General features: G+C 30.8%; 1 protein-coding gene across 1 annotated transcript in view; it reads left to right on the top strand.

The window, feature by feature from the left end:
• The window catches only part of LOC140954181 (G-type lectin S-receptor-like serine/threonine-protein kinase At1g11410), a 53,154-nt gene extending 44,963 nt beyond the window's left edge, over nucleotides 1–8,191 (top strand). The window contains exons 2-7 of the mRNA XM_073412598.1: nucleotides 6,082–6,316; nucleotides 6,523–6,785; nucleotides 6,900–7,110; nucleotides 7,193–7,430; nucleotides 7,527–7,677; nucleotides 7,788–8,191. Of these exons, the coding sequence (XP_073268699.1) occupies nucleotides 6,082–6,316; nucleotides 6,523–6,785; nucleotides 6,900–7,110; nucleotides 7,193–7,430; nucleotides 7,527–7,677; nucleotides 7,788–8,096 (1,407 nt within the window). The 3' untranslated portion in view covers nucleotides 8,097–8,191. The remainder of the gene's footprint in view (nucleotides 1–6,081; nucleotides 6,317–6,522; nucleotides 6,786–6,899; nucleotides 7,111–7,192; nucleotides 7,431–7,526; nucleotides 7,678–7,787) is intronic.
• The last annotated feature ends 5,999 nt before the right edge of the window (nucleotides 8,192–14,190 follow it).

Genomic DNA, 14,190 nt, shown 5'->3' on the forward strand with positions numbered 1-14,190 from the left:
TCTTTTTTTTTTTTTTTTGTTTACCAATTTGAGGTATGTGTTTTCTATTCTTATATTTTAATTGAGTGTTTTTATGCATTTTAGGGTTATTGAGAAAGGCTTAGGAATTATATTTCTTATGATATTATGTTTTTAATTACTTTTAACGACATGGTGTAATACTAATGATGTCATAGATTGATAGGAAGTCATTACAAGTGATTTTACATGTTTTTAGTAGATTAATTTGAAATAATAATGAAATTAAGATATTTTTAAAAAAAAATAATGAGATGATAATTTTAAAGCGCCGGATTATAGTCTACCAATGATTGTTATGGTTGAAAATTTAGTATCTAGTTATAGTATATTTAAGTTTTGTGATTTGATGGGTCACTTGCCCAAATCAAAGTTATGAATTAAAAATTATGATGTTGAGATGCAAGTAACTTGGAATATTTTTTTTTAATTAAAGAGTGCAATTCTCCCTGAATATTTTATGACCCAAAAATTGTTGTTTTCTATTGAATATGTTACTAGGAAATTTTAGTGTGCTTTTAATATTTTTTTAGTATTTTTTAAATTTATTAAAAAAGTATTTTTTATTAGTGAAATTTAGTAGTTAATAACTAAAATTTTTTTTGAAGAGTGATGAATAACTTTTATAATTAACTTTTTAAACATTTTAATATACTACTATTAATTTCTTTTCATGTAGAATTTGAATAAGTGAAAAGTATTTCATAAAGAACTTGATTTGTATATGAATTAATTTATTTAGTAAATAAATTATTTAAAAAAAATAGTTGCACTTGATAATTTTTTGACACCTTCACTTTAATTATACTTATAATATTATTTTAGTTGAAATAAAAATATTTATTATCCTTTTCTAATAGATTGTATCATGTTATTAAATTTGAACTATAATAGTGATATGTTTTACATCATTATTTTTGGTATTTAATTATTAAAAATAGATATTTTTTAAAGTAAAATAGGGGGTTGTAATAACATGGTTCTAGTATTGGGTGATTTTTGGTATTTAATTATTAAAAATAGATATTTTATAAGGAAAATAGAGGGTTGTAATAACATGGTTCTAGTATTGAGTGATTTTTCATGGGAATTATAGGGTCATTTTAGCAAGTGATGTAATTAATTTTTTTTTATTAAATTAGGAATTAGAAACAAGCTCATATATCGCATTGGATTATCAGTGAGCATATAATTTATAATGATTGTTATTGTTAGGAGTGCTTGGTTGTCTCTAAGACTAATATTGGATTTGCGCAAGTAATATTTCATCACTTTGGTTAATTATTTTAAGTTATTAAATAATATTTATGTACAAAATGAGTTTTTCAAGTAATTATTGTTTTGTAAATTAGGTGAATCATGCATGTAAATTATTTTGTAAATAATTTTAAGTGTTTTATAAAAAATATGTTTATGATTGCAAAAGTTCTTTGAATATATTTTAAGCTATATTTATTTGTACTATGATGTCGTGATCACACAAATTAATTATCATAGCTTAAACGAAATAAGATAATATAGAGCAAACAAATGGTCGATCCCACGAGAAAGATCTAGTTCAGGTCTTTTTGCTAAATGATTCAAAGTTGGGGGGTTGAGATTATCTAAGCTATGGTAGGGTAAATAAAATAAAGTAATCAAACTAAGTTAAATAAACCAAAACTTATTAAGAGAAAAACATTTCAAGTAAATGTCCAACAACATAAATAAAAATTGATTATTGAAACGATTCGTCAATTTATATTTTAAATATTTATCTTTTTTTAATATTAATTCGTTAACCGATCCATAGTATAACTAACCTAACCATTAAACAACCATTGCATTCGCACTAGCAATTTAATTCAACGACAGCCTTAAGATCTAAATAGTTTGATAAATATAAACAACATAACTGTCTGCAATCTATGTTCAATTTAATTGAATGTTTTTCCTAAAATTAATAGCATAGATCTTTCATAATTATTAAATTTAGTCGCTTCACGAGTTAAATATCACAACTTTGATTTTGATAGAAAACTTAGCAATAGATTGGTTAGAATAATAACTTTAGAGTCCGTTTTAAATCAATCAAACTAAACAATCATAGAAAAAAGCATAGAAAAACATTCATACTCATCATATAAATTGAAAAGAAAAGATAAAATAGATCTCATAGTTTTTTTTAAATGTGAAGGCTTCTATATCCTTTCAACCAAAAAAAATAAACTGCCTTGTATGACTATACAAAACCTAAGGAAAAGAAAGGATGAAAACATAATTTTGAGTGTAGGAAAAAAAATGAGAGTTTCTTTCTTTTTTTTTGCCGCCTCTCTCTCTCTCTCTCTCTTTTTATTGATAGGAAACCATAATCCTCACATTCCTAGTAGTCCGTTTGTATCCTAAAATAATAAAAGTCATTTCAAACATAGATAATCTTTATTTAAGTAATACAAGAACTACTTTCTTATAAAGAAGGAAAAACAATCTTGCATAAAATCTTCAAGACTTTAACTTTGGAATTCGTGAAGTTAATTTGCTCAAATAAAAACCTTTTTCATATGAAAAAATAATTGTCATGTTGGTTTGGATGTTTCAGACTTATTTCTTCACAAAACTTGTTTGTTAATAGAATTTATAGGTTGTTTTAGAAATATCATATCTCTCATATGAGCTTTTTCTTTTTTCTGGTTAAATTTGATAGGTTGATAGGTCTTTAAGTCAGAAAAAAAATTAGTTTACATCAAATAGACTTCTCTAACTCAAGATATTCAAGTCGGAATAATATAAGGTTAAAACTAGTAGAATGCGATACTTGTTTTTGAAGGTTGTGATTTCAAAACTCTTTTTTTCTCTTTCCATATATGATAAAAAGGTATGGATGTTACTTTCTAATTACATAGAATTCACTTCATTTTGACAAATACAACTCAAGTTCTGTTTAAAATATCGATCAAATGCCAAATATATCAATATTCGACACTGGTTGGAACATAGTCTGAATTTTATAAGCAAATTACTCATTTTTGAATTTTACATCCAAAAATATCTTCAAAAACATAAAACAAACAACAAGATATTTTATATATAAAATATGGACAAAATACTATAATATTTCGACATGTAGTATAAAACATGGGCAAAATATTATAATATTTCAAACATGGGTAAATTTAGGTAAAATTATCAAATAATATAGTAGTATTAATTTATAAGTTTTGACATATTTGATCTGCAAATGATTTGTTATTAGTATGTGCTCACCTCTTATTTAATTTTGGAAGAGGCTTAGAATGTCATCTAGTTGTTTTAGAAGTTTATAGTTAATTTCTAGGCTTTTAATATTTCAATAATTAAATCAATTTATTATCTTTGATCACTACATTTGTTTTTATTTGACATTAAAGTTAGATTTATATTAGACTTAATTAATTTATGATTCAATGTATTTTCTTTAAATTGAATATTATTTTAAACATAGTTTTATTTTTTGTAGTTCAAAATTTCGTTCATGCACATTGAATAATTTCATGAGTTTTGGTTCAAGGTGTGGTATTAAGTCTCTCTATATTTATTATGGGAAAAAGTTCTACTTAACTAAATTTGGTAAAGACTAGAATTCTTCGATCAAACCGTGTCAATCAACATAAAACCAATTGGTTGCTATGGTGTTAGGTTTAAATAAAATTGAAAACCTAGTACAGGCGAGGTTTTTTTTTTTTAAGAAATAGCACCATTGGAAAGGAAATGCTGATGTTTTTGAAAAACCATTGGTACCAGTAGTGTTTTCTTTCAAGCTATGTCATTGATGTAGTAGACTATTTTTTTTTTTTAGAATACAACTTTATTTTAAAGGGTATACCTTTTAATTTAATTATTGAATTAGGATAAAATTTTGTGCTTATTTATTAATTATAAGGTTAAAATTTTGTATCAATCCAAATGTGGAAAGGCTTTCAAATAAATCTAAGACATTATTGTTTGGGATTTTGCAATATTTACTTAGTTGATTTTTTTAAAAGATTATCCTTAGTTTTAAACTCTTTTATTATATTTTTCAGTTTTGTTTAAGATGTTTTTTCTAGTATAAATAGGATTTTTATCTTGTATTTTAGGAGATTACTTGAAAAAAAAATATTGAATAATAAAATTATAAATTAAAGTTTTATATACTATTGATGCAAATGAAAGTAACATAAAAAAAATACAAAATAATGCTTAAACAAATCACAAAGAAACCCTAATTTATAATTTTATAATTGAATATTTTTTTTCAAATATCTATCACTTTAAGAGGTTTGCAATTCCTTCAATGAACCTAAAATTTACCTAAACTAACAATAAAATCACAAAATAAAGGGAAAATAATAAAAGTAATAAGAAAACTAGGAAAAACTCTTTAATAAAAATTAAAAAAAAATAAAAAAATTAATCTAAATAGAAAAAAAATCATAAATCAACTAAAAAATATAAAAAATCCTAAATAGTAATTTTTTGGCCCCTTTTGAACTATGATTGGTATGAACTTTTTAACCTAAAATCTTTTACCAAAGGTATAGCATGATTTTTTTAATTATATATATATAACTCAAGGAAAGCCCAAAAGTCTTCATATCCAAAATTTGAGCATGTCTGGAGCAGGGCCCAAGAAAATGGAAAACTCTCTTTCCAGTCTTTCCAGTTTTTAAAGCATTTTATATATAAAAAAATTGAAAAATGCATTGAAAAGACCAATTATCCGATCCCACAATTTCAATGTCAATTTTCTCCCTTTTACCCGTTTTTCCATTTTCGCTTGCAATATGTTTGAAATCAAATATCATAATATTCTAAAAAATATATATCAAACATCAACTCCTAAACTGGAAGAATTACAATAGATATGTGTTGAATTATTATGGATTATAGTAATGAATTTATTATTTTGGCCTTCTCAATCTAAAAACTCTACCAATCTCTTAGGGGTAATGTGGTCTTTTACGAATGATTCCAAAATAACTACTTCCGTCACGCAACTACTCTGGAGACTTGTCTGAAGGCCATATCAATTCTCCACAAAGCAAAATTTAACACTTTTCCAAACGCCAAGATCCCGTTTACCCCATCATGGAAGCTGAAAAACTGTTCCTGCTTTTTTCTCTTTTAAAGCTCCATTTCTCATCTTGTACATCCCTAGACTCCTTAAAGACGAACCAAACCATTAAAGAAGGCGACGTTCTTATCTCTGAAGGAAATAATTTTGCACTGGGATTTTTCAGTCCAGGTAGTTCTAGCAATAGATATCTTGGAATTTGGTACCATAAAGTACCAGAACAAACTGTGGTGTGGGTTGCAAACAGGAACGATCCAATCATTGGTTCCTCTGGATTTTTCTTTATAAACCAATATGGAAACCTCGTTCTCTATGGTAACGTTGACCAAAAGCTTCTAGTGTGGTCTGCCAATGTTTCAGTGGAAGAAAATGATAATTGTGAAGCTCAACTCTTGGATTCTGGGAATTTTATATTGATCAGGAAAAGAAGCAGAAAGATTGTATGGCAAAGCTTCGATTATCCTACGAACATCCTGCTTCCTGGAATGAAACTGGGGCTGGATCGAAAATTAGGAATTGATCGGTTCCTAAAATCATGGAGATCAGCTGATGACCCTGGGATTGGAGACTTTTCAGTTCGGATCAACCCTAATGGCTCACCGCAAATCTTTGTCTATAATGGTACAAAGCCAATTGATAGATCTCCTCCTTGGCCATGGAGAAGTCAGATGGGCTTATACAATAGCACTTTTGTAAATGATCCAGATGAAATATACTTGGTCTACACAGTTCCTGATGATTCTTACCTGCTAAGAATAATAGTGGATCATCCAGGACATGTAAAGGCTCTAACATGGCGAGAAAATGATGGTCAGTGGAAGGAATACTGGAAGTCCCCTCAGTTTCAGTGCGACTATTATAGACATTGTGGTGCTTTTAGTACGTGTGAACTTGCCAATGTAAATGAATTTGGATGTGCCTGTTTACCTGGGTTCGAGCCCAAGTACCCATTGGAATGGTCTACGAGAGATGGGTCCGGTGGTTGTGTGAAGGTGGAAAATGTAGTTCTTCCGGAAAGTTCAGCTGCAGTTTGGGTGGATATGAGCCAGAGTCTTGCAGACTGCGAAGTGCAATGCAAGAGGAATTGCTCATGCTCTGCATACGCAATCATTGCAATTCCCGGAGAAAATTATGGTTGTTTGACATGGTACAAGGAATTAGAAGACATTACTTATGCTAGGAGTGAAAGTCATGATCTGTATGTTCGTGTTGATGCATATGAATTAGGTACCCTTTCTGTGCTCAGTAACTACTTCATAGGATTGTCATTACAAATATTGATTTATAAGAGCTTTCCTATGCTTGTCACTACAGTTAATAAGCTCTTCCTTTGCCATATGTATTGTCATATTTCCATTGATATTTTTCCATATCGTAAAATGGGGTGGTTTTTCCTATAGAGTTAAATCTTTATTCTTTTCACTCACGTGCAGCTGAAACTACAAGGAAGTCAATTGATTCTCGTGAAAAACCGATGCTGGCCGTTTTAGTACCATCAATTGCATTATCGTGGTTTCTCGTTAGCCTGTTTGCTTATTTGTGGCTCAAGAAGAGAGCAAAAAAAGGTACTGAACTGCAGGTAAACAGCACTTCTACTGAATTGGAATATTTCAAGCTCAGCACCGTAACGGCGGCCACTAACAATTTCTCTCCAGCTAACAAACTCGGGCAAGGTGGTTTTGGCTCTGTTTATAAGGTTGAGTTTCTTGCATTTAGCTAAAAACTAAATGGCCTCTCAACACTACAGATTTTTTTCTCTCTAATTTGCATAATTGTAGTCCAGTGGCTTAATCTTGTAACATGATTTTAGGGCCTGCTAGCTAATGGAAAGGAGGTTGCAATAAAAAGGTTATCTAGAAGTTCAGGACAAGGAACAGAAGAATTTAAAAATGAAGTTATGGTAATTGCAATGCTTCAACACAGGAATCTGGTGAAACTTCTAGGTTACTGCACTCAGGACGGAGAACAAATCTTAATCTATGAATACTTGCCAAACAAAAGCTTGGACTCGTTTCTCTTCGGTAAGTCTCTTTACGTATTTATTGCCCTGATTTACACTAGTTGTCAAATTATTCCTGTCTTAAAAGTAAATTGTTTCAACAGATGAAAGCAGAAGATTGTTATTGGATTGGCGAAAACGCTTTGATATTATTGTTGGAATAGCTCGTGGGATTTTATATCTTCACCAAGACTCCAGGTTGAGAATCATTCACAGGGATTTAAAATGCAGCAACATTCTATTGGATGCAGAGATGAACCCAAAAATATCAGATTTCGGAATGGCAAAAATATTTGAAGGCAACCAAACTGAAGATAGGACAAGGAGAGTTGTAGGAACATTGTAAGTACCTTTGCCTAAAACATAGATCGAGTGACAAAGTACTATCATTGATTACCAGGAATACTAAAACTTCAGATTCTTGTTTTTCTGATGCAGTGGCTATATGTCACCAGAATATGCTGTGTTTGGAAACTTTTCTGTAAAATCAGATGTTTTCAGTTTTGGGGTCATGTTGCTAGAGATTGTGAGTGGCAAGAATAACAACAGATTTTATCAACAGCATCCTCCGTTGACCTTGATTGGATATGTGAGTTATAAGAAAGCCATGTGTGCTCTTGGCTGAATTTCAATGTTCACAATTTTAGATGTTGTCTGCTCTTATTTCTTGTATGTTAATGATTTATATGAACAACACAGGTGTGGGAATTATGGAGAGAAGAAAAAGCATTGGAGATAGTTGATTCATCACTGACGGAGTTGTATGATCCGCATGAAGCCTTGAAATGCATACAGATTGGTCTACTGTGCGTGCAAGAAGATGCCTCGGACAGACCATCTATGTTGGCAGTTGTTTTTATGTTGATTAGTGAAACAGAGATTCCTTCTCCAAAACAACCTGCATTCCTCTTTGGAAAATCTGACAAGAATCCTGATATAGCATTAGACGTAGAAGATGGACAGTGTTCTCAAAATGAGGTGACAATTACTGAAATTGCCTGTCGCTGAAGCTGTACTGTCTGAATAATTGCTAATATGAAGTTCCACTAGATTGTAATGAAAACAAATCAAGCTCTTCAGCAAGTGTGAAAACTCCCAACTGATTCATTATTCCCTTGGAGAGAGAGAATTGTGCGAAATAAGTCTATATTTTGATTCAATAATTTGTGTTTTGAAAGTAAAAAATAATTGGAAACTAGAATTTAAAAATATATAAATTATATTTTATAAGAATATTGATCCCAATGCAAGTGTTAAAGTACTCTCAAAGCAAGCTAAGTTTATATAAAAGAATTTTATTTTATCAATTTTGTCATGTGATATGTGTAAATGAAATTCATTGCCATTTTCAAATTGACCTTGGCTCAATTTTCTTCATTTTAAGTGTGAAAAAAATAGTAATAAAAAATAAAAAAATTATATTTTCTATTTTTTTTAATAATTAAGGGTAATAGATAAATTAGTAATTACATAATAATTTAAAAGATAAAAATAAAATAAAATGCTATAACAACTTATTCTCTATCGTATCAGACGAATAAAACCTACCACAATAGAGAGACGGATAGGAAGCTCAAGGAGGAGATTTGATTTATGGTGGATTCTTTATTTAGTTTTTTCACCAATTTAAGGTATGTGTTTTCTATCCTTATATTTTAATTGAGTTTTTTCATGCATTTTACAGTTATTGAGTAAGGTTTAGGAATTAAGTTTTTTATGATATTTGGTTTTTAATCACTTTTAAGAACTGGGTGTCATTACAAGTGATTTTACATGTTATAGCATAGCATGCTGTGAGTTCTTTAATTTGATAAGTTATTTGTCCAAATTAAAATTGTGGATTAAAAATCATGATAGTTGTACGTAAGTTGAATTTGTAATTTGTAGGTTTATAAATACTTAATTGTTTTAAACACTCTTGTTTAGTTAAAGAGTGAAATTCTCCCTTAACATTTTGTGAACTTAAAGTTTGTTGTCTCTATTTAATAGGTTACTAAGAAATTTTAGTGTGCTTTTAATATTTTTTTGGGTATTTTTAAATTTATGAAAAAATATATTTTTTTATTAGTGAAATTTAGTAGTTAATAAGTAAACTTTATTTTTAAGAGTGATGAATAATTTTTTATAATTAAATTTTAAACATTTTAATATACTACTATTAATTTCTTTTCATGTAAAATTTGAATAAGTGAAAAGTATTTCATAGAGAACTTGATTTGTATATGAATTAATTTATTTACTAAATAAATTGTTTTAAAAAAATAGTTGCACTTAATAATTTGTGAAACCTCCACTTTAATTATACTTATAATATTGTTTTAGTTGAAATAAAAAATATTTATTATGCTTTTCTAAAGATTTTATAATGTTATTAATTTGAACTATAATAGTTATATGTTTTACACAATTATTTTTTGGTATTTTGATTATTAAAAATAGATATTTTTAAAGTAAAATAGAGTGTTGTTAAACACAATTCTAGTATTGGGTAATTTTTTATGAGAATTTTAGGGTCATTTAAGTAAGTGATATATTTAATTTCTTATTACATTAAAAATTAGAAACAAGATCATATATTACATTGGATATGAATGATTATTATTGTTAGATTGTCTCTTTGACTTTGAATTCAACTGGTTGCTATTGTATTAGGTTGAAATAAATTTTTGGTTCAGATACTTTTATTTTTACTATATCCTTGTGTTTTCTGTTTTTCTGATTTTTTTTAAACTTAGTAATTTTAAATAAAATTGAAAAACTAGCACAAGTGAATATTATTATTATTTAAGAAATAGGATCACTGGAAAGAAAATGCTGATGTTTTTGAAAAACTACTGGTACCAGTAGTGTTTTCTTTCAAGTTATGTTATTGATGTAGTAGACTATTTTATTTTTTTATTTTTAAAATACAACTTTATTTTAATTGTATATCTTTTTATTCAAGGATTAGATTAAAATTTTGTCAAAAGATTTCAAAGGCTATATTTACTATAAGGTTAAAATTTTATATCAATCAAAATGTATAAATCAAAATTTTTATCTTGTATTTTAAAAGATTACTTGAAAAGAAATATCCAATAATAAAATTATGAATTAAAATTTTATATACTATTGATGCAAATGGAAGCAATATAAGAAAGATACAAGCTAATACAAAATAATGCTAAAACAAATCACATAAAAACCCTAATTTATAATTTTATAACTGAAATTTTTTTTTTCAAATAATTCATTACTCTATTCCTTCAAAAAAACCTAAAAACTTACCTAAACTAACAATAAAACCTGAAAATAAAGGAAAAACAACAAAAAATCATAAGAAAACTAGGAAAACATCTTAAATAAAGCTGGAAAATAAATAAAAAATCAATCTAAATAGAAAAAAATAATAAATCAATTATAATTTTTTACCCTAAAGAAACAAAGTCTCTGAAATCTTTAACCAAAGTTATAGCTTGATACAACTATAAAATTGAAAGTTATATTCATTAATATAAAGTTATATATTAGAAGAAAACAAATCTTTTTCTTTAGTCTCATTTGGTTAAAAAAGAATTTGTTATCGAGTTTAAATTGCTCTTATCATGATCCTATGCATGCCAAATTAAAATTCTTCAACCCCTTTTCTTTTTTGGTTTCAAATGTGTAACAATTTTAGATATTAATTTTATTTCTTTCATCTTAAAATTTATATATAAAAAAAATAATTGACAAATTATTTTTTCTGCTTTGATTTCTAGAATAATAAAGGAAATTTCTGATTTTTTTTTTAACTTTATATATATATATAACTCATATCCAAAATTTGACCATGTGTGGACCATGGCCAGGAAAGTGCAAAACTCTCTTTCCAGTCTGTTAAGCATTTTATATATATATAAAAAATTAAAAAAAATGCATTGAAAAGACCAATTATCAGATCCCACAATTTCAATGCCAATTTTCTCCCTTTTACCCGTTTGTCCATTTTCACTGAAATCAAATATCATAATGTTCTAAAAAATTATATATTATACAAGATACTTAGCCGCCGGTTAAATAATTACTGTAAATACATCAGCCCCTGATTTCCATGTAGAATTAACAAAAAACCTAAACCCCATGGAAACATTACTATAGATATGTCTTGAATTATCATGGATTATAGTAGTGAATTTGTCATAACCCAATTTTTGATCTTTTTATTTTAATTATTTTGCTTACTAAAAAATGATTAAAAAAATGATTAAAAAAAAGTAAAAATAAAATAAATAAAGAATGAATTAAAATTTGGGTTAAGGGCAACATGATTGGAAGTTTAAAGATTTAATTAAATTTTTGACTTGTTTAATTAATCAAGTCAAGGGTTTAATTGGAGAATTGATAAATTTTAAGACTTAATTAAGCTTGGAATTAATTTAATTAATTAAGTCAAGGGTTTAATTGAAGAATAGATAAGTTTTGAGACTTAATTAAGCTTGAAATTAATTTAATTCATCCATTCAAGGGTTTAATTGGAGAATTGATACGTTTTAGAATTAATTGGACTTGGATTTAATTAAATTAATGAAATCAAGGACTTAATTGAAGAAACAGCAAAGTTTGAGGTTAATTGGGGGCACAATTGAAACAAAATAAAGTCCAAGGACTAACTTGTAAAAGGTATTGAAATACAGGGGCAATTACAGTTTAAATCAGGAGCTTAATTATAAAAGTTTCAGAACTTCAAGGCCAAAACACAAATGGCCACCTCATATACCAAAACATCATCGTTTGAAAGAACACTGTTCATCTTCTTTTTCTTTAATCAGAGACCGTTTCCAGCAGTAATGGGTAGTAATCATCCGCTCACCTCAGTTATGGACATTTTAATGTTGTCGTCCCTTTACATGTCGTCCGTTACCACCGGCCAGACTCTATAAAACAGAGGAACAATGAAGAAATTGGGGCCAAGAAAAACCCAAGAGAGAGAGGAGGAGACAGAGGACGGACGATCAGAAAAACTAGATGAGAAAACACGAAAAAAACCATTAGATAGAGAGGAAAGCCCAGGAAATAAATACACAGGAAAGAACCAGCGTTTCATCATCGTCTTCGTCCCTTCCATCTCAATAACTGGGGCGACGAGCAAAGTTAAAAAGCAAGGGAAGAAGTTCAAAACAGAAAGACAGGGGAAGCATAAGGAAAACTCAAGCAGGAGACACAGAGACCAACATTAACATCCCCATCGTCTTCATCGCCTCCAGCAACGTCTGCAGATCAGGTAAGTTTCTGTTTCGGTGCCCTGTAGTGCTACTACTCCTAGAAAACTACAAGCAAGAAAATCATTAGATGAAGCAAGCAGCAGTGGCTATCCCAGCGGCATTGGTCATAGAAGCCCTGAAACTACTCGGAAAGTGAAAAGCTTTAATAAAAGCACCCATCGAATGCCAATGCTTGGCTCTGATAATAGTACTTTGGATAGAACTCCTAGTAGGGAGAAATCTGACAAAAAAGCTGTTGGGCGGAATCCGGTGATGTACTGATAATTGCTCAACGGAGGGATAAGCACACTGAGACACAATATTTTACGTGGTTCGGCAAAACCGCCTACATCCACGGGAGAGAGTCCATTTTATTAGAGTAGAGAAAGAATACAATAAATACATGGAGGAGGATCTCATCACTCAACTCCCATCTCTCTTGCTGCCTTGCAGCTGCAGGGCTGCTGCTCATGGCAGCAGCCCTTCCTCTTCTCTTTCTCTTCACTCTTTCACACACTCACGTTATTCTTACTCTCACATAGCTCTCTTTGTATGGTGCCTATTTATAGGCAGGATGGTAGCTTCTCTTCTTCTTTCCAGCAGCTGCACATGGGAGTGGGTGGCTGCCATCTTCTTCAACAAAGGCTGCTGCCACTTGCTTGGTGGTGGTGGCCACTTTGTTTAGTGGTGGGGTAGTCCCACTAATGGCAATACCTAACAATCACCCCCTTTGCCATTCATGTGGGGCAATTGTCCGCTTGCTTCTTCAGCACAAGCTTGCATCTTGCAGCTCTTCCAAGCTTACCATTCCGAGAGCGTCTCCGGCCAAGTTTATAGGTACTCGCCAAACATTTCAATCACCAGAGTCACCAAAGCACACCCTTGCTTACACCAAAGGATCACTTCAACCAGATGGTCTCACACATCACATCTGAAGAGTGTTAACGCTTGTCTCTGGGACACAACATTCCCCTTCGAGCGTATCAGCCATGCTCGGTCCGGAATGATTTATCAAGCCTTACACCAAGGCTTACAACACCCCCTCAAACGGATATTCCAAGTGCGACAGTCATTATTTGAGTATCTCAATATGATCACAAGCCCACCACTCTTCCAAGAGTCTACTCATCCAGGAGTTGCGCCTGCCCTCTGTTCCACCATAGGAACCACGCCTTACTTCTCCATGAGTCTCTCGCTCTTAGTCGTAAGAGTCCAGGTAGCTCTCCACCTTTAAACATGGGGGCAGCCCATTAAAGGTTGATCCATATCTATCTCCATACTCTGAGTATTACAATGCCATTACCGAGCTCACCACCTTGACAAGAGTCAACTCGTTCCCGGAACCTGCGCATGCCCTCTACTCCTTCATAGCAGCCGTGTCTTAATGCTCCACAAGTTATCCACTTATTGTCCAAGGCAAATGTCTTCTAGCTCATTGATCTTTAGCATGGGGGCAATATCCATGAAAGTTAATTCTGCATTTGTCTTCATACTCATCATAGCCACTTCATTGGCTATCCATCTGTCCACTTATATCTAGCCATCACATCGGCTCTGGGGTGTTCTGAACTTGGGCTCCTATCCTGGCCCTCACACCTTCTCATGAGGTGTCTCCGCTCGTCGTCATGCGGCGGTTTGAACTAGGCTCACATCGTGGACCACACCTTCCATCTGAGGTGTCTACGCTCGTTGTCTTGGGCGACCTGATCTTGGGCTCATTTCATAGCCCTCACACCTTCTCTCTAAGGTGTCTCCGCCCGCTGTCATGGGGCGGTCTCATCCTCCTTCATTGGGGATGACTCCAGTGGCTCCAAGATTCTCTACCACCATGTGGACTTGGGAGAGATTACTGCCACTGACTACATAGAAAGAGAAAGTTG

This window comes from Populus alba, chromosome 11, assembly GCF_005239225.2.
Source record: "Populus alba chromosome 11, ASM523922v2, whole genome shotgun sequence".
Classification (NCBI taxonomy): domain Eukaryota; kingdom Viridiplantae; phylum Streptophyta; class Magnoliopsida; order Malpighiales; family Salicaceae; genus Populus; species Populus alba.